Consider the following 23,698-nt stretch of genomic DNA (forward strand, 5'->3'; position numbering starts at 1 on the left):
TATCTAACACTTTATTTTAAAAGAGGAAATGTCAGTGAACAACTTATTACTCGTTCCATATTTATGCAATACAAATGACTGATGTATGTCGGTAACATGTTATATTCCCTCATCTCATTCAAAACCCCAATGTTTTCTTTCTTCTATGGTACACAAAAGTTATTTTCCTATTAAAGTCATGGTTATGTTTTAGGCTTGTGGAAGGGTCTAGATTTTATGGTGAGGTTTAGGTTGATGTTTGGGTTAGAGCTTAAACTTAGAAAGTATGCTCTTTAAAAACCCAAACGTTTCTCTTTTATCTGTGGTACACAACAGTGATTTTCCTATTAAAATAATAGTTTTATTTAGGAAGGTTAATGACCTCCTTAAATAGCTTCAGTGTAGTTATCTAGGTTTTTTGTTCATTTGTAGTGTAGCTTACTAGTACAAAAGAGTAGCTTTATCGTTTAATAACTTTAATAATAATATGCTAATAATAATTATGCATATAGCCAGTGCTTGAAATGGAAGAAAAAAAATGCAAGTACTCTCCTTGTTAGTATTAAATTTGATTTTTTTATAATGATACTATAAATGATACTCTGAGACTGTTTTTGTTCGCAACATATGTTTATTTAAAAAACAAAAAAACACGTTTATTTATTTATGTTTTTTTATACTATACAGCAGGGCTTTTCAACTACTTTCTTGCGGGGGCCAGATTATCCATATGAAAACTCAACAGGGGCCAAACTTTTTTTCAGTATTTATCTTACCTAACATTTTCATTGTAACTAACATGTTAACATGAAAAACAAAACACTGTTAATATGCTTTTTTTTTTTTACATTAAAATAATATTTATTTACATTAAAAGAGGTATTTATTTAACTTTTTCAATGTCTGGCCATAAATTCCTTCTTAAGATCTGGCTGAAGAATTAACATGACCTCACACCCTCAACTAACAAATTAACTTAACTTTGAAAATAAAAACATACATGTAGAGTTATTGTTCATGAAAACTGAGCAAGAACATTTAGATCTGCAAAAGTCTGTATCTTTGACAATATCAACCCACATAAGAGAACAATGCAATTTAATGTAGAACGTCCTGGTTACTTTCGTAACCTCCATTCCCTGATGGAGGGAAATGTACTCGATGTAGTGACACTAGGGGTCACTCTTGGGAGCCCCAAACACCTCTGATTTGAAAAAAGGCCAATGGGAATTGGCGAGTGGAATTTGCATGCCACTCCCCTGAACATACGGGTATAAAAGGAGCTGGCTCGCAACCACTCAATCAGGTTTTGTGCTGAGGAGCTGAGACAAGGTCCTGGACATTTCAGCGGGTAGTTCAGTTTTGTGGCAAGAGGGACACAAAGTCTCGTTCCCTCCATCAGGGAATGGAGGTTACGAAAGTAACCAGGACATTCCCTATCTGTCACTCACTCGACGTTGTGTCGATGTAGTGACACTAGGGGTCCCTATATGAAATGCCACAATAAGCTGAACTGTGTTACGTGGACTGGTGGTGCGAGACGGGCAGACCGCTGTGTGCCTCATAGCCAGCGCACCAGGCCAACACGTAACCTCCCTCAATGCTCTTATGAGCGTCGAACGGTCCTTTGGGAACAAGTCGACTTGCCCAACAAATAGGGACAGGCTAGCCCAGCCTTGCCTCTTTTCCTCTTTTTTTTTCCACAAAAAGAGTGGAATTTTGTTTACCAGCTGGGGGCCATAAGTGTCTATGTCGGGGGGTGTCACTCCCAAAGGGAAGACACCGCGGAGACCACAACCCGCACGGAGGGGGGGGGCATTTCGAGTGGAAATACGTCACATGGTTTTACCAAGTCTTATCGGAAGTATGTCGTGTGGAGAAGTCCCATGGTAGGTCCTACCCAAGGGGGGGAGGAGCTCTACAAACATGGTGACCAGGGGCAGAGGAACCTCTGCCCAAGGAAGACGCCGTTTACCAAAAGGGAAACGATTTAGCAGAAGATATATCACATGGGGTCACCTATGGGGAACCAGCGCATGTGGAGCACCTACTCCAGTACAGGGCTTAGTTAGCACATGTACAGGGCCGGCAGAGAGTTTCTCCGCAAACTCGTCTGCCACAGAGCTAAGGAGGAAAGTCATCCAGGGATCACAACTTGTGAACACGACTGGGAGTCAAAATTGCACATCTTCACCTCAGGGGAGGGGAAAGGCACTATGTGCAAGTGGTACACCCGGCCAGCTGTCCCGGAACTCACCTGCTTGTACCTGACAATATATGGGACGAGACCAGCTCAACCCGGAGATTGTAGAACCTCGCAAAGGTGTTGGGTGTTGCCCAGGCCGCTGCTCTGCAGATGTCTGCCAAAGAGGCACCATTGGTCAGGGCCCAGGAGGCCGCCACACTCCTAGTAGGGTGGGATTGTAGCCCCACGGGGGGCGGCACGTCCTGAGTGTGATATGCCATCACGATGGCGTCAATGACCCAATGGGCGATCCTCTGTTTGGAGACAGCGCTCCCTTTCCACTGTCCACCAAAGCAGACAAAGAGTTGCTCGGAACTTCTAAAGCTCTGTGTGTGATCCAAATAGATACGTAAAGCATGCACCGGACACAGCAACACCAAGGCTGGGACTACCTCCTCCCGGGGCAGCGCTTGAAGGTTCACCACCTGATCCTTATATGGGGTCGAGGGAATCTTGGGCACATAGCCTGGTCAGGGTCTCAGGATCATGTGAGAGTAGCCTGGACCGAACTCCAGGCACATTTCGCTGACAGAGAATGCCTGCAGGTCCCCTACCCTCTTGATGGAAGTGAGCGCAGTGAGGAGGGCAGTGCCTTAAGCTCAACTGACTCCAGGGACTCGAAGGGAGCTCCCCGTAGACCCCGAAGGACTACAGAGAGGTCCCACAAGGGGATGAGGCATGGTCAGGAGGGATTCAACCTCCTAGCGCCTCTCAGGAACCTGATGATCAAGTCGTGCTTCCCCAAATACTTACCATCTACTGCATCGTGATGTGCTGAAATGGCAGCTACATACACCTTCAAGGTGGAGGGGGACAGCTGCCCCTCCAGTCTCTCCTGCAGGAAGGAAAGCACCGATCTGACTGCACATCTCTGGGGGTCTTCGCATTGGGAAGAACACCACTTAGTGAACAGACGCCACTTCAAGGCATATAGGCGCCTCGTAGAGGGAGCTCTAGCCTGAGTGATCATGTCTACCACCGTGGGTGGTAGGCCACTTAGGTCTTCCACGTCTCGTCCAAAGGCCAGACATGGAGATTCCAGAGGTCTGGTCACAGGTGCGAGATTTTGCCCCGTCCCTGAGAAAGAAGGTCCTTCCTCAGGGGAATTTGCCGGGGGGCTGTTGCGAGGAGCGTGAGGTCAGAGAACCATGTCTGGGTGGGCCAGTAGGGTTCTACTAGGACGACCTGCTCCTCATCCTCCCTGACCTTGCACAGGGTATGTGCAAGTAGGCTCACTGAGGGAAACGCATATTTGCATAGTCCCAGGGGCCAGCTGTGTGCCAGCGCATCTATACCGTGGGGTGCCTCGGTCAGGGCGTACCAAAGCAGGCAGTGGGAGGATTCAAAGGAAGCAAACAGGTCTACCTGTGCTCGACCAAATCGACTCCAAATCAGCTGGACCACCTGGGGGTGGAGACTCCACTCTCTCCTGAGCGTAACCTGTTGTAACAGCGCATCCCCTGTGGTGTTGAGGTCACCTGGGATGTGAGTGGCTTGCAGCAACTTGAGGCGCTGCTGACTTCAGAGGAGGAGACGGTGGGTGAGTTGTGACATGCAACGGGAGCGTAGGCCGCCTTGGCGGTTGATGTACGCTACTGTCGCCTTGTTGTCCATCCAGACCAAAACATGCTTGCCCTGGATCAATGACCAGAGCCTCCACAGGGCGAGCAGTACTGCCAACAACTCGAGGCAGTTGATGTGCCAACACAGCCGTGGGCCAGTCCAAGAGCCGGATGCTGCATGCCCGTTGCATACGGCACCCCAGCCCATCTTGGAGGCATACGTCATAACCATGACGTGCCTGGAGACCTGCTCTAGGGAAACCCCTGCCTGTAGAAATGCTAGGTCGGTCCAAGGGCTGAAGAGGCGGCGACGCAGCGCCATGCCCATCTCGGGACTCGAGTCTGAAGCCAGTGCTGAAGCAGTCTCATATGCATCAACCCAAGCGGTGTGGCCACCGCTGAGGATGCCATATGCCCCAGGAGCCTCTGAAAAAGTTTCAGTGGAACTGCTGTCCTCCGTCTGAACGCCTTCAAACAGTTCAGCACCGACTGTGCGAGCTCGTTCGTGAGGCACACTGTCATTGAGACTGAGTCCAACTCCAAGCCGAGAAAAGAGATGCTCTGAACCGGGGAGATCTTGCTCTTTCCCAGTTGACCCGAAGCCCCAGCCGGCTGAGGTGTGTGAGCACCAAGTCCCTGTGCGCACACAACACATCCCAAGGGTGAGCTAGGATTTGCCAGTCATCAAAATAGTTGAGGATGTGGACGCCCACTTTCCTTAGCGGGGCAAGGGCTGCCTCTGTGACCTTCGTGAAGACACAAGGGGACAAGAACAGGCTGAAGGGGAGGACCTTGTACTGGTACGCCCGGCCCTCGAAAGCAAACTGCAGGAAGGGTCTGTGTCGAGGTAAAACCAAGACGTGGAAGTATGCATCCTTCAGGTCTACCACCGCGAACCAATCTTGATGCTGGACGCTCGTTAGAATGCATTTTTGTGTCAGCATCTTGAACGGGAGTCTGTGCAAAGCCCAGTTCATTACTCGCAGGTCCAAGATTGGCCGCAACCCACCGCCTTTCTTCGGTACGATGAAGTAGGGGCTGTAAAACCCCTTCTTCATCTCAGCCAGAGGGACAGGCTCTATCGCACCCTTCTGTAGAAGGGTAGCGATCTCCGCACGCAAGGTAGTGGCGTTCTTGCCCTTCACCGAAGTGAAGCGGACACTGCTGAACCTGGGCGGGCACCTGGCAAACTGAATCGCGTAGCTGAGTTGGACGGTCTGGGTCAGCCATCGCGACGGGTTGGAGAGCGCAAGCCACGCGTCCAAACTCTGGGCAAGGGAGACCAAGGGGACAATCATGTCGGACGTACCGGCGGGTGGGGCCTCGCGGCCGGGCAGAGCCTGAGGCGCCACGTCGTGGGGGCTTGAGCCCCATGGCCATGCTGAGTCCAGGGACATCGAAGCACTTACCTGGCTCCTGATACCCACCATAAGATTGACCGGGAAGGGGTGAGGAGGAATATCGTCTCCGCTATCCATCCGAACCAACCCGGTGTGGGCGTGTTCGTGCCACAGCTGGGCGCGCAGGGGAGGGGGTCCAACTGAATCGCGTAGCCGAGTCGGACGGTCCGGGTCAGCCATCACGATGGGTTGGAGAGTGTAAGCCACGCGTCCAAACTCTGGGCAAGGGGGACCAAGGGGACAATCACGTCGGACGTACCGGCGGGTGGGGCCTCGTGGCCGGGCAGAGCCTGAGGCGCCACGTCGAGGGGGCTCAAGCCCCGTGGGCGTGCTGAGTCCAGGGACATCGAAGCACTTACCTGGCTCCTGATACCCACCATAAGATTGACCGGGAAGGGGTGAGGAGGAATATCGTCTCCGCAGTCCATCGGAACCAACCCGGTGTGGGCGTGTTCATGCCACAGCTGGACACGCAGGGGAGGGGGGCCCGCCGCTGGAGCGCCAAACCTGCTGAAATGGGACGGTGGACGGCGGTCATGACGACGCTCTTTTGTTGAACTTTTGGGTACTGCAGCCTCTTGGGCATGCGGCGAAATAAAATGGAACAAAAGATTCTCCTCCCGGCCCTCCACTGGGGGATGGAGTGGTCTGTCCACCAGCTCCAGAGTAGCGGGTCTCCTCATCCCTGGGTCGCCCGTCTCAGGGGCGCTTTGAAGCCTTCCTTGGGTTCTTGGCAGCCAGCCGTGAGATGGGTAGCATCTGCTTCCTGCGGTGGGCTCCACGCCGGGGCCGGGCTGCGGGGGCAGGCTGCGGCGGAGCCGGTGTTGTTGCTGCAGGAGGACGCCCTTGGCAATGAGCAGACGGGGTGTGGGGTCTTGAGCCGTGCCGGCGCAGGATGTGTTGAATAGCCTCCATCTGCTGCCTCACCGCCAAGAACTGCTGGGCAAAGTCCTCGACGGTGTCGCCGAACAGGCCAGCCTGGGAAATGGGGGCATCAAGGAACCGCGCCTTGTCAGCCTCTCGCATCTCGACCAGGTTGAGCCAAAGGTGGCGCTCCTGGACCACCAGGGTGGACATCGCATCCCCGAGAGACTGTGCTGTGACCTTCGTCGCCCGGAGAGTGAGGTCGGTCACTGAGTGCAGTTCCTGCATCAATCCCAGGTCAGAACTACCCTCGTGCAGCTCTTTTAGCACCTTGGCTTGGTGTATCTGCAGGAGAGCCATGGCGTGCAGGGTGAAGGCGGCTTGTCCAGCGGCACCATAGGCCTTAGTCGTCAGAGACAACGTAAGCCTACAGGCCCTGGACAGGAGCTTCGGGTGCCTTATCCACCTGGGGGATCACCGAATACCCCCTGGCCGACCCACCATCGAGGGTAGTGAGAGCGGGGGGGCTGAAAGACCGCGATCAGGTAGTAAAAGGTGCCCCCATGATCTCGTCAGCTCCTCATGCACCTCCGGGAAGAAAGGGACCAGGGCCATGAGCGCCGCTCTGGGCCCAGGAACCAATCATCGAGCTGCGAGGGTTCAGAGGAGAGTGGAGGGTTCCACTCTAGCCCGAGGCTCGCGGCCGCCTGGGAAAGTATGTCCGTCAGCTCCGCATCAACCTGAGACTGGGCGACCATACCCGAAGGAGGAAGTCCAGTCGATGCTTCCACATCAGACTGGTCAAGACTGGTCAAGCCTGCTCTCCGATGCTGCGATCAAGAGCTCATCGTCTTCCCGGGCTCCGAATAAGAGGTCGAACTCGCCCTGAGACGAGCCGGCGGTCTCATCCGAGAGCCCGATCGGGGGAAGTGAGCGTGCTGAGGAATGGGAGGTCCATGGGGGGTTACCCAGCGGAGGTGCTCCCATTGAAGTCCTCAAATCGCCCCCAGTGCTAACCGATGCTGCCTCATACCCGTAGGTAGAAGGACCGAGGCGGGGAGCGCTGGGGTGGCTTGCCCTCTTACGAAGGAAAGCTGCGACCGCAACGTTGCCATAGTCATGTTCTCACAATGAGGACATGACCCATCCACGAATGATGTCTCCGCATTGGGTAGCACCCAGACACGTAAGACAGCGATCGTGGCCATCAGAAGCGGAGCGATAACGACCGCAACCAGGAATAATACACAAACGGAAGGGCATATTTAAAAAGACATTCCGTGAGTGCCACTCTTTTAGTTAGGAAATACACTCTTTTAGAATATAGTCTTTTTTTTGTTCTGCCAAAGTGCCCAGGGGTGTTCTCTGCACTCCACGGGTGCAGAGGGGGAGAAGCCACTGAAATGTGCTTTAGATCCAGCAGTTTGAGGTGAATAGTGGAGGGATTGAATTCAGTGCACTGAACGCAACCGCTCGGCTCTGAAGAGAAATCTGAATGAGTGGTTGCGAGCCAGCTCCTTTTATACCCGTATGTTCGGGAGAGTAGCTTACAAATTCCACTCGCCAATTCCCATTGGCCTTTTTTCAAAATCAGAGGTGTTTAGGGCTCCCAAGAGTGACCCCTAGTGTCACTACATCGACACAACATCGAGTGAGTGACAGATAGGGAACTGTCTTTTTACACAAACTAAATGTAGCCTAAAACTGAAAAATGTGTGTAATGTCTGTTTTTTATTTTGTATTATTTATTTATTTATTTATTTTTTATATAATTATCCTCCCATTCAATGAGGTGACAATCAGCCTTTCCTTGTCCTGCACATATGATGCATTTGCACACAGGAGCCAGATACTTGTGCAGATAATCATTAGTAAATGGAGAACAAACTGATTTGATGATGTTCAAGAATGTGGATGCTGATACACATCTAGAACTAAACACTGTCAGGATATACATAGGCAGGTTCAGTGACACTTCGCATAATCTTTTTAAAAGCACTACTAAAAAGAATGGAGAGTAAAAAGCTAATTTTACTGTGTATTTTCTTTGAAGGTTATTTTTCATCATCGATTTACCCTTTTGTGAAAAGTTTGTGCATATAAGATGACATTTTTTTACAACTCAGAAGCTAAACAATTTGCATAAATATATTTGATTGAATAAGACACAATAAAATGTGCTCACCTAAAAGTTGATGTTTCATGTTTTGGAGAAGAGTGTAACTGAACTATGCCCAGACAAGCTTAAACATGCACACTCCTCTCCAGAACTGGAACACGATTTGCTTGATGACCACCGATGCTGTTGCACGTGTTGAGTGTTGTTAAACTCACCGCTGAGTTTTGCGCAGAGAGTGTTCGGATGTTTACCGCGATTTTATCTAAATCGTTTGGAAGGTCAGATAAAAGTGATTGGCAAGCCTCATCAAATCACTGACTTACATTAATTAAAGACATTACATCAAACTGGGAGACTCTGAGAAGTTGTGTAAGGTGGTACACAAAAAAAATCTGCCAGTACTCTGTTGACAAAATTAGATAAAAGCAGATACTGCGTACCCACCCACTTCAAGCATTGCATGTAGCTTGATAACATACACGCAAGCTACAAGTAGCTTCCCCAACACTGACATTTAGAGAAAACTTTGAAAGACTTTTTCCTAACACGAATCTCAACCTCTTAATGTAGGTCTGTGTTGAAGTGTTGTGTGGGTTTCCTGCTAATTGGTGACTAATTGGAAATTCTTATCTAATGCCCTCTCTCACACTCTCGACAAAGACAAACACAACATTGACACATATACCAAGACAACAACCTTTACCACACCAGAAATCTGCCAGATAAGCCTCTCCCTGACAGCTCCCTGAAATCTGTGAATGTGAATGCTAAACTAGAGCATTAGATGGCAAACAGGCCTAAATGTCTGGGAGAGTATTCCAGAAATTTCAGAGAAGGTGACTCAGCCTGTAATCAATGGATGATGGCAATTTTTCTCTCAGACAACATTGCTGTTATTGAGCATGTCAGCATAATGATTGTGAGTTGTTTACTCTATTACCATGAAAGTAAGTTTTGACAGAGGGCCAGTTTGTTCTTGGTCCTATGGCCGCTAATGAGATCATGGCTGCTTTCAGCATGAACGTTGTTTTCCATCCCACACATAGAGCTTATTGTTTGTCTCCTTCATCAGAGCTGGCAAAAGTCTACATAAATCATATGTAAAATAAACAAATGTGTTGTCTGGCATGGATGAAGTGTTTTTAGGAGTTGACTGGATGATTTGACAATTAAAGGAGGACAAGAGACAGAGAGATTTTTGTGAGTATAGTGACATTAACATGCGTGTTCCCATATGTTTGTCTATACTTATGAATGAATGGACCACCTTGCATCTTGCAGAGTGTCATTCTTTATTGTCTTCCTTTATTCTCACCAAGAATCACCCAAATGTCCGTTGTTCTTAATAACAACAAAAGCATTAGGCTGCAGATTCCGATGCTGTTGCTGAAGGAGTCATGAGCCTCTCAGAGTCTGGAATACCAGATTGGGGCATTATGATGTCAAAATGGAATGGGTGGAAAATTTTACAGGAGTGTTCCGTCTCTTTGGTGTCTGAATAGAGAAGGCTCCTACTGCAAGTTCAAGATATCAAGATATTCTTCTCTTTCCCTGTGGTCATTGAAATGTGAACTGAATGTAGACCAGACATTAAAGTGAATTATTAGTCATTTATTAGTATTATTAGATAATAATATTAGTGAAAACAGATCTCCTGTGTCTTGCTGCTTACATACTTCCATGGATTCACGCTCATTCAAGAATCAATATGTTATTAACTGATTATTGCATGTTAATAACAATGCTATGAACATGAATGGTAGCCTTTTATTGAAGTTTCTATGTAAAAACATTCAGTCATGTGATGTGTACTACGTTATGTCTTTCAAAATGTCTATAATTGCAAGAGTGCAAAGCCTGACAGTGTTGGTTTGGTGTAATCACAACTTAATCTCTGTTAAACCACTGTTAAAACACACTGGACACACACAACGTGAATAACTCCGATCCAGACAGAAATAGTGAAAAGGAAATATGCTTGGCTACAGGGACATAAAACAGTGTAAAAAATGAGTGAGAGTAGAGATTGGATTTAGTAGTGATGTTACAGTTCCGCTGAACGGTAGGGCAGAAAACACTGTCAGAGTATTTTAGTACGGTGTCCTTTCCCCAAGAATGCACATTTGAGAACTATTAATGGAACTGTAATTCATAAAAATAATTTGGTTCCTGTATTTAAAAAAAAAGAAAAAGAAAAATGTGAATCTCGGTTCCCAATCCTTGGTAAGAGCAGTGGGGTCTCGGGCTCATTATTTCTGGTGGGGCATAAACAATCACTTAACCCGATGTAATTTTTCTTTACATTTATTTATTTAGAAGGCACTTTTATCCACTTACAAATTACAAATCGACTTACGAATGAGGAACAAAACAAGCAATTTGTCATACAAAAGTCAACAATATCTTCAGTATCGCACTGCCTAGTTCTCACAGTGGCTGGAGAAGTAAAAATGCTAGCACAGAAGAAAGAAACAGACAAAGATTGCTGAGATTATATCAGCAGATCATGTGGAGATTGGAAGCTCATTCCACCACAGATGACCAGAGAGAGTGAATGATTGTGAAATGGACTTTGTGGCATTTTGCAATGGGACCACCAGCTGCCGCTCATTCATTGACTGCAGATAGCTTTGGGACATAGACCTGGAGGTTTGAATTGAAGGACAAGGGAGCTGTTCAATTATCTGTCCTGAAGGCCAGAGTCAAATCCTTGAATTTGATGCGTGCAGCTACTGGCAGCCAGTGGAGTGAAATCAACAGTGGGGTGATGTGAGCCCTCTTTGGCTGATTAAAAAACAATCCACTCTGCAGCATTCTGGACCATCTGCAGTGGCTTAATCATGCTAGATGGGAGACCAGCCAACAGGGCATTACAGTAGTCCAGCCTTGAAGTGACCAGAGCTAGGATCAGGAGCTGTGTAGCATATTCAGACAGGAAAGGTTTGATTGTCCTGATGATGTAAAACATGAACCTGCAAGAATGGACGGTTGATAAGATGTTGGCAGTGATGTTAAGCTGGTCATCCATCACCACTCCCAGGTTCCAGGCTGTCCTGGTTGCCGTTATCGTAGTTGAACAAAGATGAATAAAGAGGTTGTGGTCAACAGACAACCCGGCTGGGATCATGAGGAGTTCTGTCTTGGCAAGGTTGAGCTGAAGCTGACGTTCCTTCATCCAGGCCGAGATTTCCGAGTGGCAGGCAGAGACACGAGCTGAGATGGTGGATCAATCAGGCTGGAACGACAGGTAGATCTGCATATCATTTGTGTAGCAGTAGTAGGAGAAACCATGTGCCTTTATGATAGGTCTGAGTGATGTAGTGTAGCTAGAGAAAAGGAGGGGTCCAAGCACTGATTCCTGAGGAACACCAGTGGTCAGCTGGTGTGACTTGGACACCCCTCCTCTCCAGATGATCTTGAAGGATCTGCATGTGAGGTATGACTCAAACCATCCAAGCACAGTTCCTGTGATTCCCAGGTCAGAGAGAGTGGACAGGAGAATCTGGTGGTTCACTGTGTCGAAAGCAGCAGACAAGCCAAGAAGGATAAGGACAGATGATTTGAAGTTTGCTCTCACCAGTCGAAGGAATTCCACTACTGACAAGAGGACAGTCTCCATGAGTGCCCTTTTTTAAAGCCAGACTGATATCTGTTGAGTAAATTGTTCTATGAAAGAAAAGCAAACTGGTTGAATTTATTTTTAAACATTGACGGAAAATTCCAAATGCTGTCCATCATTTTGACTGATAAAAATAAAAATAAATAAAAAAATATTTTAACCTAGTGCATCAGTTTTGACTTCACTCTCTGTCTCTCACATTCCTGCTGTGTGTGTGCCCGGTTTATTCTGCGGTATTAAGATACATATTAACAGGCACCATCTTCATTTCTACCTTGTATTGTTTGAATTTTAAATAGTGGGTCTCTGATTAGTCTCATACATCAGTCATTACTTCACTGTTTTAACGCATAATAATAAAGCGCAAAAATGCATGGTAACAAAAAGAAAGCGCAAAAAAAGCAGTGCATCCTTTTTGACAATTATACTTGTACAGTATTACAGCAGAATTGTCAGTTATTTTTGTGCAGTAACTGTATTAACTTAGTGTGAACTTGTGCATGTATGCACTTTAACCAGCAAAGTTTAAAAACCTTGTTTTAGCTTAGCGCTTGACTGACAGGTAGAACGCTCACCCTAGAACTCCTTGGTTTCACCGGAATCAAGCATGGGGAGTCAAAAAATCTATAACTGTATATGTCAAGCATATCTACTGTCATGTATATGCCATTATAATGGATGCTACGCCCCTAAATGTGGCCAAGTAGTTATAAAATGAAAACAAGTACAGTAGATCATGATAATTTTACAACTCTGTTTGTCAGAGTGATGCACTGTTAACCCTTACTGTAGTTTAAAGGGTAAATAATTGTAAAATGACCAGTAAATTACTATAATATAGTAATACAGTATTTAACTGTAATATGCATTGCATCATGGGTAATTTTGGTGACTTCACTCATTAATAGAAGTAAATTACTTTTTATCAAATTAATACAGTACCAAACCGTAACTAAATACAGCAAATTACTGTAGCTGTATATCGGCGTGAAACCACAACGTCTTTTCCTGAGAGGTGTGCGTCTTTCTGTGTCATACTTTTTTAAATTTTTTATAATTTTTTATTATTCATAAATCCTGGTGATTATTTGCATTAACACGCACATAGGCAGACTCCTTTTGATCTCAGAGCTTTTCTAGAGGTAAAATGCACAGTCAGCGTCTAGTGTTATGCTCAGTTTATAATGGATGACACACAGAGACAACTTCAGGTAAGTTAAACGATAAAACTTGCCTCTATAATATTCAAAATTCTAACGTTTGGTATCGGTAATAAGATAAACTATATATTTGTAATGATAATTGTAATCTTCTTGGCTTTGTCTCTCTCTCGGCCTCCCTCCACCCCCGATGGTGGGAGACAAACTTTAGCTCAGGTACAAGCCCCGACGAACCGCAAAGCTGTCTGAGGGAAAGCTGCAGCTTTGAGCAGAGCAGAGTCCCACTGAATTTGTTTGGAAAACATAAAATTAAGTAAGTATAAGCAGTAATTAGATGGTAATTCAAGAAAAACTTTCATAGAGAAAGAAGAGAACTCGAATGTTATTGAAATTATAAAGTTTACTATGTCTTTGGGGCTGTTCACAGAGGATGCGTTCTTGCTTTCCATCTGCGTTATTTTTAAGTGTTGGTACGTCTTTATTCATTTCGTCGCATCTAGCTGTTTTTTCTCGTGCCGCGAGTGTTGCGTTTTTAAGATGGTGCGTCAATTGAAAGCAGTTCAACGTTTTGAAATGTGTCTCGAGACCCACGTTTTGCTGCTTTTTCTTGCGTCATGAGAGTTGCATTTGTAAGATGGTGTGTAATGTTGAAAGCGGTTCAACGTTTGAGACCCACGTGTTCACTATTGCCTTGTGCTCCTTCTTGCTGTTTTGGGCACAATAACGTGTCTTGTGTGAATGGCCACAAAGCTAAAGGAGATTTTGGGAAGTATTGGATGTGATGACTTCATTACTTTAACATTAACACTGATCATATATTATTTTCTTTCAGTGTTCACTTGATCCTTGTGGCCCTGCTCTGACTGACAATGACTTCTCCTTCAATCTGTATACATTCTTATCCTTGTTAACTTTTTAATTGCTGTATTTGTTGTCTTTTACTTAAAGGGATAGTTCACCCAAAAATTCTCTCATTATTTGCTCACCCTCATGTCATCCTAGATGTGTATGACTTTCCTCAGCAGAAACACAAATTAAGATTTTTAGAAAAAAATATCTCAGCTCTGTAGGTCCATACAATGCATGTGAATGGTGACCAGGACTTTGAAGGTCCAAAAGGCAGCATAAAAGTAATCCAGACAACTCCAGGAGTTTAATCCATGTCTTCCGAAGTGATATGATAGGTGTGGGTGAGAAACAGATCAATATTTAAGTCAATTTTACTATAAATCTCCACTTTCACTTCCACATTACTCATAAGTTTATATATATATATATATATATATATATATATATATATATATATATATATATATATATATATATATATATATATATATATATTTTTTTTATTATTTTTTTATTTTATTTTATTTTAGTATTTGTTTTTTTTTTTGTTTTGTTTTTTTGCATTCTTCATGCATATCATCACCTACTGGTTGGGACTGGTCAAAGGTGGAGATTAAGAAAATTTTTGTTAAAGAAAAACAAAATACTTATATATTGATCTGTTTCTCACCCACACCTATCATATCACTTCTGAAAACATGGATTAAACCCCTGGGGTTGTCTGGATTACTTTTATGCTGCCTTTATGTGCTTTTTGGAGATTCAAACTTCTGGTCACCATTCACTTGCATTGTATGGACCTACATAGCTGAGATAGTTTTCTAAAAATCTTTGTTTGTGTTCTGCAGAAGAAAGAAAGTCATACAAATCTGGGATGGCATGAGGGTGAGTAAAATATAAGAGAATTTTCATTTTTGGGCAAACTATCCCTTTAATGTTTTACCATATATAATTACTGTATGTCATGATCCAGTTCACCTATTCTTGTCATGCTCCAATAATAATAAAAATAATTTAAAAAAAAACGTATGTGCTTTCTTTACTATTAATAAATTATAAAATAATAATACAATAAAAATAAATAATAAGTATGCAATATTTACAGATAGTTTCTGTACAATTAATATTTTTACAGTAATATAACTCAGCTACCAATTACAGTAATCAGTAAATAACTGTACACAACAATTGTAGTAGCTTACCATCATCAGTTTTTTACAGTAACTAGCTGGCAACAGTATGTTACTGTAGAAAAACCACTGTAAGGTCTAACAGTGTGGATAAAGCTTTTTTTCTAGCACAGCCTCTGAACATGATGTCATGCAAAAACATCCCTAATAATTTCATCAGCACAAAACACCACTAAAACAAATACATCCACGTCAAAAGCTCAAGTGACAGTGAAAGCAAACAAGATTTAAGCAAATCGTCAAAGGCTGTGCATATTATCCACTAACTCGAATGAACAAAACACCAAAGCTATAATAAATGCTCAATACTGAGAGTCTGTTCGTTTTTATTAATCTAACACAAACCAATCCATCAACAACACAGCATTTCAAAGCAATGGCATGCAATACACTGAAATATTGAGTGGTGCACTGTAACTAATCTAACCAGCAGCACATTAAAATAATATTAGCTTTTAAAACGTACCAAATTAAGTTCACTATGCAAGTCTGCACTCAATAGCGGTAAATTCCGAGGACCATGTCAACAGCCTAATATACATATGAACAAAGCTTTTGATTGACAAAGGGGCAAAGGCATACCCTTCAGGCCATCAGTAAACATTTGTTGCACATGTGCATGATGTTCTCCAGGGAACAATTAAATTACTTTAACACAACAGACCTTAATAGTAATAGAACTTTTCAAAAGAATGTTTACTTCTACCACCCCTGGAGTCACGAGTTTGAATCCAGGGCATGCTGAGTGACTCCAGCCAGGTCTCCTAAGCAACCAAATTGGCCCGGTTGCTTGGGAGGGTAGAGTCACATGCGGTAACCTCCTCGTGGTCGTGATTAGGGGTTCTTGCTCACGTGGTAAGTTGTGCATGGATCGCGGAGAGTAGCATGAGCCTCCACATGCGGAGTCTCTGCAGTGTCATGCACAATGAGCCACCTGATAAAATAGTGAGTGGTGATGGCGTAGTGGGCTAATGCACATAACTGGTAATCGGAAGGTTGCTGGTTCAATCCCCACAGCCACCACCATTGTGTCCTTGAAGGCACTTAAATCCAGGTTGCTCTGGGGGAATTGTCCCTGTAATAAGTGCACTGTAAGTCGCTTTGGATAAAAGCATCTGCCAAATGCATAAATGTAAATGTATATAAAATGTGTGGATTGATGGCCTCAGAAGCGGAGGCAACTGAGACTTGTCCTCTGGCACCCAGATTGAGGTGAGTAGCCGTGCCACCACGAGGACCTACTAAGTAGTGGGAATTGGTCATTCCAAACTTGGAAAAAAGGGGATAATCTTAAAAAAATATATATATATATTTACTTTTGTCTTGTATAATGGACATAAAACAAGTTTATGATGCAGAAAATATATGATTTGTAAAAATAAATTTATTATGATGCCACACAATAATGCCACATCTGGTGGGGCTCAGCCACATTTGCCCCTAATGTAGAGACGACAATGGGTGAGAGAGAAAAAGCTAAAGGGTATGTAAAGGGAATGGAAGACATGGACAGTGGTGATTGTAAGGGATGTAGGACCAACATTTTGGCTTTGGTATGATACCAGCCCTGGTCCCTCGGAATCGAAACTAAATCGATACTTAGGCAACAAAGAAAGTTCTGCACAACAGAGCTTCACAATATAAATGAAAACATTCATGTAAAAAATCTGATTACCTGTGCACAAGTCTGTTACAGCTGAATTACAGCATGCTGATATTGAGAGTGTTTTGAGAATTCAGTTTTTCTATACAGTAGTAATATTTTTATATTGTAATGTACGTAATTTCATGCTTTCAGTTCATTTGAGCTTTTATTTTGGCAGAACTTTGAGTTCCTGTGTGTATTTGATGGTCGTTAATCTCCCTATTCCAAATGAAATGCTGAAATACTCACAGGCTAAACTCTTAGAGCAGCACTGGATGAAGAGTTTGTGTGGAGTGTTTACAGCTACTCGTATGCTGAAAACACTGTTTTTCCTGAGCATCACACATGACCTGTGTGTGTGAGAAGTAGAAGTGCGCTGTGCATGCAAACTGTATGTTTATTTAATTAAATCACATTCTTTTGCAGTTTAACAATCACAATTGGCCATTTTGAGATTTGACTTTGATTAAATGTCATGATATTGCACCGTTTTAGAAATCCTCAGCAGCACTGAGGAGTTCTGGATTATGGGAGGGGGAAGGTATTTAATGTGATATAAAGGTACTTGTCACAAACATAAATTAGGAGGATGTTACATCCCTCATTTCTCGTATTTATATTTGATTGGCTGTAATGTGGTTTGAAGTGCTTTCTATTATATTTTTCTGATGAAATTACCTCACCAATGAGTCAACATGCAGGACAAAGTGTGTGTTTTGTTGGGTAAATAGGATGTTACTTTATTGCTCTCTATCATTCTCTTATTCGCTCTCTCTCTCTCTCTCTCTCTCTCTCTCTCTCTGTTTCCAGCTCTAACAGAAGATGATATATCCAAAAAAGTGATGAAGGTTCCTTTCCACGAGTCACCCATCATCTGGAGTAAACCTGCATCTGATGCTTCACTTTCCATGGCCAGCTTCATCAACATCATCCTCACTCTGGGGCTACAGTTGTTTTTCATCTGAAAGGCCTCAACTACACACACACACACGCACACACACACACATGTTGGTACTCCTATCATTATGAGGACTCTCCATAGATATAATGAGTTTTATACTGTACAAACTATATATTCTATCCCCTAACCCTACCCCTACCCCTAAACCTAACCCTCACAGAAACCTTTTGGCATTTTTACATTTTCAAAAAAGCATTGTTAAGTATGTTTTTTAAGCCATTTGAATTACAGGGACACTAGGGGTGTCCTCATAAATCACATTTATAGCATAATATCCTCGTAATTACTGGTGCGTAACATAAAAATGTCCTCATAAACCACAAAAACCAACTCACTCACATGCACACGCACACACACACACACACTGGTTACATCCAATCATGGCTGAATCTCACAAAGCAATGTCTGGGAAATATTTCACCTCTAAAATCAAAAGAAATTGTGTAGCATTTTTGTGTAAGAAAATTAAGTCTATTTTAGGACCATTCAGAATTTTTGCATGGAAACATTTTTAGTTATTTTCACATATATGTGTGTGTATGTGCGTGTATATATATATATATATATATATATATATATAAGGGGTGTAACGGTACACAGAAGTCACGGTTCGGTACGTACCTCGGTTTCGGGGTCACGGTTCGATACGAGTTCGGTACAACAGGAAAAAGCAACAAATCCCAAACGCTAGGTTTCTTTTCATTTATTTTGAACAGACAGTAGTGCAAATTACAGTTTGTTCCACCTAGCAGCATTTAGTCTAGGGTGACCATATTCTGGTTTTCCAAAAAGAGGACACCTTTTTTTTTCCCGCCAGGGGGGGGGGGGGGGTATTAGGATTCAAAATAGTGTTACTATGAATGCAAACTTTAATACAGTGAAAAAGACACTCTATTAGCATAACATAAATATATATAAATAAATAAACATTTCCAACATTCTTTTGAATGTCAATGTACTAAAATTAAATATTTGATGCCATGATTGTACCTTCATTTACTATTACTATTATTTTGAATGGCCATGGAAAATGAAGCAATGTGATAACAATTTTACCTGGTCACAAAAAGTAGTCCGTTAATTTACAAGATGAACTTTCACCTTTTGCTGACCCTTTATGCTTTGCAGAGCTAATGTGTGCTTCTAAATCACTTGCACCCTTATTAGCAACTGACACATAAGGGCCAGCTTTACATGTCATTCTGCTTCCCACGGATCTTGACCTGGACGAAAGCATGGGAATTTTTTGTGCAAATCTTCTGTAAATTTGCACTTCCGTTTGGGCATTGTTTCCACTCAGCTGTCATTTGCTGCTACTGTCAAGCAACTGTTTGATGCCGAACACAACAGTGCTTCACGTGTTCACGGAGAGATTGACAGGCAGGAATTTTGCCAATAGAGCAAGCCTCTTATAATTGACCAATTGGTGTGCGAGAAGGCGGGACTTACAAAGAGGCGTTAAAGTAATGCAAGTATGCGCGCACACACAATGAAGTATTAGACCAGATGCACATCATAATGCAACTAAAGCCGAATCCCGGACATTTTCGCAAAGTTAGAAATCCCGGCCGGATGCTTTTTTAAGGTCTGAAAAAGAGGACATGTCCAGGAAAAAGAGGACGTATGGTCACCCTAATTTAGTCCCCCCTGAGGTAGCTGGTACAGTACAGCCTCCTTTAGTGTATTAAGCACTAAGCAGTAAACAGAATGCGCTCTTGCATAGGCCATATTTTTTTTTTGTAGGGTTGATTAAAAACAAAAGGTATTTGGTCACAAACAGCTACAAATCTGAAAAGCATCTCTTGTGTTATAAAAGTACAAAATAAAAAGAATAATGAAAAATAAAACTTGTGCATTAAGAGAAGCCATTCTTGTTTTGGGTTGGTGCATAGATGGTCTCTTCTTCTTCCGCTCTTTTTCCTGTTGTGGCGGTTAGCTAACAGCGTTGCATTACCGCGTGCGCCCCCTTCTGGATTGGAGTGTGGATCGCCTGTGTCAGATGTATTCTTCGTCTGACTGATACACACACACACACACACACACACACACACACACACACACACACACACACACACACACATACACACACACACACACTGGCAGCCAAACGTTTGTAATAATGTACAGATTTTGCTGTTTCGAAAGGAAATTGATACTTTAATTCACCAAAGTGGCATTCAACTGATCACAAAGTATAGTCAGGACATTACTGATGTAAAAAACAGCACCATCACTATTTGAAAAAAGTTAATTTTGATAAAATCAAGACAGGCCCCATTTCCAGCAGCCATCACTCCAACACCTTATCCTTGAGTAATCATGCTAAATTGCTAATTTGGTACTATAAAATCACTTGCCATTATATCAAACACAGTTGAAAGCTATTTGGTTCATTAAATGAAGCTTAACATTGTCTTTGTGTTTATTTTTGAGTTGCCACAGTATGCAATAGACTGGCATGTCTTTATTAGGTCAAAAATGGCAAAAAAGAAACAGCTTTCTCTTGAAACTCATCAGCCAATCATTGTTTTGAGGAATGAAGGCTATACAATGCTTGAAATTGCCAAAAAACTGAAGATTTCATAGAAAGGTGTACACTACAGTCTTCAAAGACAAAGAACAACTGGCTCTAACATGGACAGAATGAGATGTGGAAGGCCAGATGTACAACTAAACAAGAGGATAAGTACATCAGAGTCTCTAGTTTGAGAAATAGACGCCTCACATGTTCTCAGGTGACAGCTTCATTGAATTCTACCCATTCAACACCAGTTTCATGTACAACAGTAAAGAAAAGACTCGGGGGTGCAGGTCTTATGGGAAGAATAGCGAAGAAAAAGCCACTTTTGTATAGCATCGTATACAAGCGTATAGCCTTCATTCCTCAAAACAATGATTGACTGATGAGTTTCTAGAGAAATGTTTTTTTTTTTTTTTTTTTTTGCCATTCTTGACCTAATATTGACCTTAAGACATGCCAGTCTATTGCATACTGTAGCAACTCAAAAACAAACACAAAGGCAATGTTAAGCTTCATTTAACGAACCAAATAGCTTTTCTAGTGATTTTCTAGTACCAAATTGGCAATTTAGCATGAATACTCAAGGATAAGGTGTTGGAGTGATGGCTGCTGGAAATGGGGCCTGTCTTGATTTGATCAAAATTAACTTTTTTCAAATTGTGATGGTGCTGTTTTTTACATCAGTAATGTCCTGACTATACTTTGTGATCAGTTGAATGCCACTTTGGTGAATTAAAGTACCAATTTCCTTTCAAAACAGTAAAATCTGTACATTATTCCAAACTTTTGGCCGCCAGTGCATATACTATATACAACTGTATAACAGAATGGCACAATCATAAAACAAAACATGGCAACAAAGAAAAAAATGAAATGACCCCTGTTCAAAAGTCTTCATACCCTTAGTTCTTAATACTGTGTATTGCCCCCTTTAGCATCAATGACAGCGTACAGTCTTTTGTAATAGTAACCCAAATTCTTGCAGGTGGTATAGCTGCCCATTCGTCTTGGCAAAATGCCTCCAGGTCATGCAAAGTCTTTGATCGTCTTGCATGAACCGCATGTTTGAGATCTCCCCAGAGTGGCTCGATGATATTAAGGTCAGGAGACTGTGATGGCCACTCCAGAACCTTCACCTTTTTCTGCTGTAACCACTGGAGGGTCAACTTGGCCTTGTGCTTAGGGTCATTGTCGTGCTGGAAAGTCCAGTAGTGTCCCATGCGCAGCCTTCTTGCAGAAGAATGCAAATTGTCTGCCAGTACTTTCTGATAACATGCTGTATCCATCTTGCCATCAATTTTCACAAGACTCCCTGTGCCTTTAGAGCTCACACACCCCCAAAACATAAGTGAGCCACCACCATGCTTCACAGTGTGGATGGTATTCTTTTCACTATAGGCCTTGTTGACCCCTCTCCAAACATAGCGCTTATGGTTGTGTCCATAAAGCTCTATTTTGGTCTCGTCACACCAAATTACAGTGTGCCAGAAGCTGTGAGGCGTGTCAAGGTGTCATTTGTGGCATTGGCACAGTAAAGGCTTCTTTCTGGCAACTCGACCATGCAGCTCATTTTTGTTCAAGTATTGTCATATTGTGCTCCTTGAAACAACCACACCGTCTTTTTCCAGAGCAGCCTGTATTTCTCCTGAGGTTCCCTGTGGGTTTTTCTTTGTATCCCGAACAATTCTTCTGGCAGTTGTGGCTGAAATCTTTCTTGGTCTACCTGACCTTGGCTTGGTATCAAGAGATCCCCGAATTTTCCACTTCTTAATAAGTGATTGAACAGTACTGACTGGCATTTTCAAGGCTTTGGATATCTTTTTATATCCTTTTCCATCTTTATAAAGTTCCATTACCTTGTTATGCAGGTTTTTTGACAGTTCTTTTCTGCTCCCCATGGCTCAGTATCTAGCCTGCTCAGTGCATCCACGTGAGAACTAACAAACTCATTGACTATTTATACACAGACACTAATTGCAATTTAAAAAGCCACTGGTGTGGGAAATTAACCTTTAATTGCCATTTAAACCTGTGTGTGTCACCTTGTGTGTCTGTAACAAGGCCAAACATTCAAGGGTATGTAAACTTTTGATCAGGGCCATTTGGGTGATTTCTGTTATCATTATGATTAAAAAAGGAGCCAAACAACTATGTGATGATAAATGGCTTCATATGATCACTATCCTTTTCAAAATCAGTGCCAACATTTCACAGTTTCTGCCAGGGTATGCAAACTTTTGAGCACAGCTGTGTATATATACACTACCAGTCAAAAGTTTTGAAACACTTGAATGAAATGTTTCTCATGATCTTAAAAATTTTTTGATCTGAAGGCATATGCATAAATGTTTGAAATTAGTTTTGTAGACAAAAATATAATTGTGCCACCATATTAATTTATTTCATTATAAAACTAAAATGTGAACATTAACTGAAGCTCCTGACCCATATCTGCATGATTTTATGCATTGCACTACTGCCACACGATTGGCTGATTAAATGATCGCATGAATAAGTAGGTGCACAGGTGTTCCTAATAAAGTTCTCAGTGAGGATATGATTTTTAACATTAAGGCATCTTACCAAGAATAAATGTGCTGCACTGTCATGGAATTAATGTCACATTGCTAAAAAATCTTAATCGTCTTAAAAATAGCTCTCATTTTCTTCTTGCAGTATATATTATTTATTTATTTTGATTTTGGGGTGAAATATGACTTGACAGTTTGATGTTCTTGACAGTTTTGGTGAGATTTATCCACACAGTGTCCCAAAATTCACATATTAAGGTAACTTCATTATGTTCCCAGGCTTCTGTGACAGCCCCATTTTTGTGGAATACTCCATCAAAGAGACTCACAGTCCTCCCTGGGGTTTAAATGTTAGCACTCTCTTCACATTCATATTATCAGAACAAAACTGTTATCATCACAGTCTCCGACTGAGGAATGCATGACGAAATATGTGCATCTGTGGAAACATCGCCCATGAGCAGTTGACAGAAAAATAAATAAACAGATACTGCACAATCAGCAAGGGATATTACCATTACTCTCACACATACATACACAGAATTATTGATTAAAAAATAAGGAATGATATGCACATTATAGTATGTATATTGTTTGGACTGGCGCTGAATTTATAGAACAATGAATGTTTAAATTAAGTATTAAATTTTTGTAACAATTCATCAGCTTTTACCAAAATCCATCCCATCTGTACACACACAGACACACAATTATGGTGTAAATCTTACAAAGTATTGACAATGCTCTGGGGCATTGCTGCTACCTTCATGACTTTAATGGCTTAAAAGGCTCAAACTATCCCTTTAAAGGAATAGTTTACCAAAAAAAATAAATTCTGACATCAATTGATCACCCTTATGTTGTTCCAAACCGGTATGATTTTCTTTCTTCCTTGGAACACAAAATTAGATGTTAAGCACAATGTTAGCCTCACTGTCACCACAATGTCACCATTCACTTTCAGTGCATCTTTTTTTTTTTTTTTTCATACAATGAAAGTGAATGGTGACTCTGGCTTATATTCTGCCTAACATATCTGTTTTGGGTGAACTA

At 42.7% G+C, this 23,698-nt stretch overlaps 1 protein-coding gene across 1 annotated transcript in view; it reads left to right on the forward strand.

Moving 5' to 3' along the window:
* Positions 1-17,966, forward strand: part of gpc5c (glypican 5c) — a 260,885-nt gene extending 242,919 nt beyond the window's left edge. Inside the window, exon 9 of the mRNA XM_051701629.1 lies at positions 17,443-17,966. Within this exon, the coding sequence (XP_051557589.1) occupies positions 17,443-17,597 (155 nt within the window). The 3' untranslated portion in view covers positions 17,598-17,966. The remainder of the gene's footprint in view (positions 1-17,442) is intronic.
* Positions 17,967-23,698: the final 5,732 nt, after the last annotated feature.

The sequence above is a fragment of the Myxocyprinus asiaticus genome, chromosome 6 (assembly GCF_019703515.2).
Source record: "Myxocyprinus asiaticus isolate MX2 ecotype Aquarium Trade chromosome 6, UBuf_Myxa_2, whole genome shotgun sequence".
Lineage (NCBI taxonomy): Eukaryota > Metazoa > Chordata > Actinopteri > Cypriniformes > Catostomidae > Myxocyprinus > Myxocyprinus asiaticus.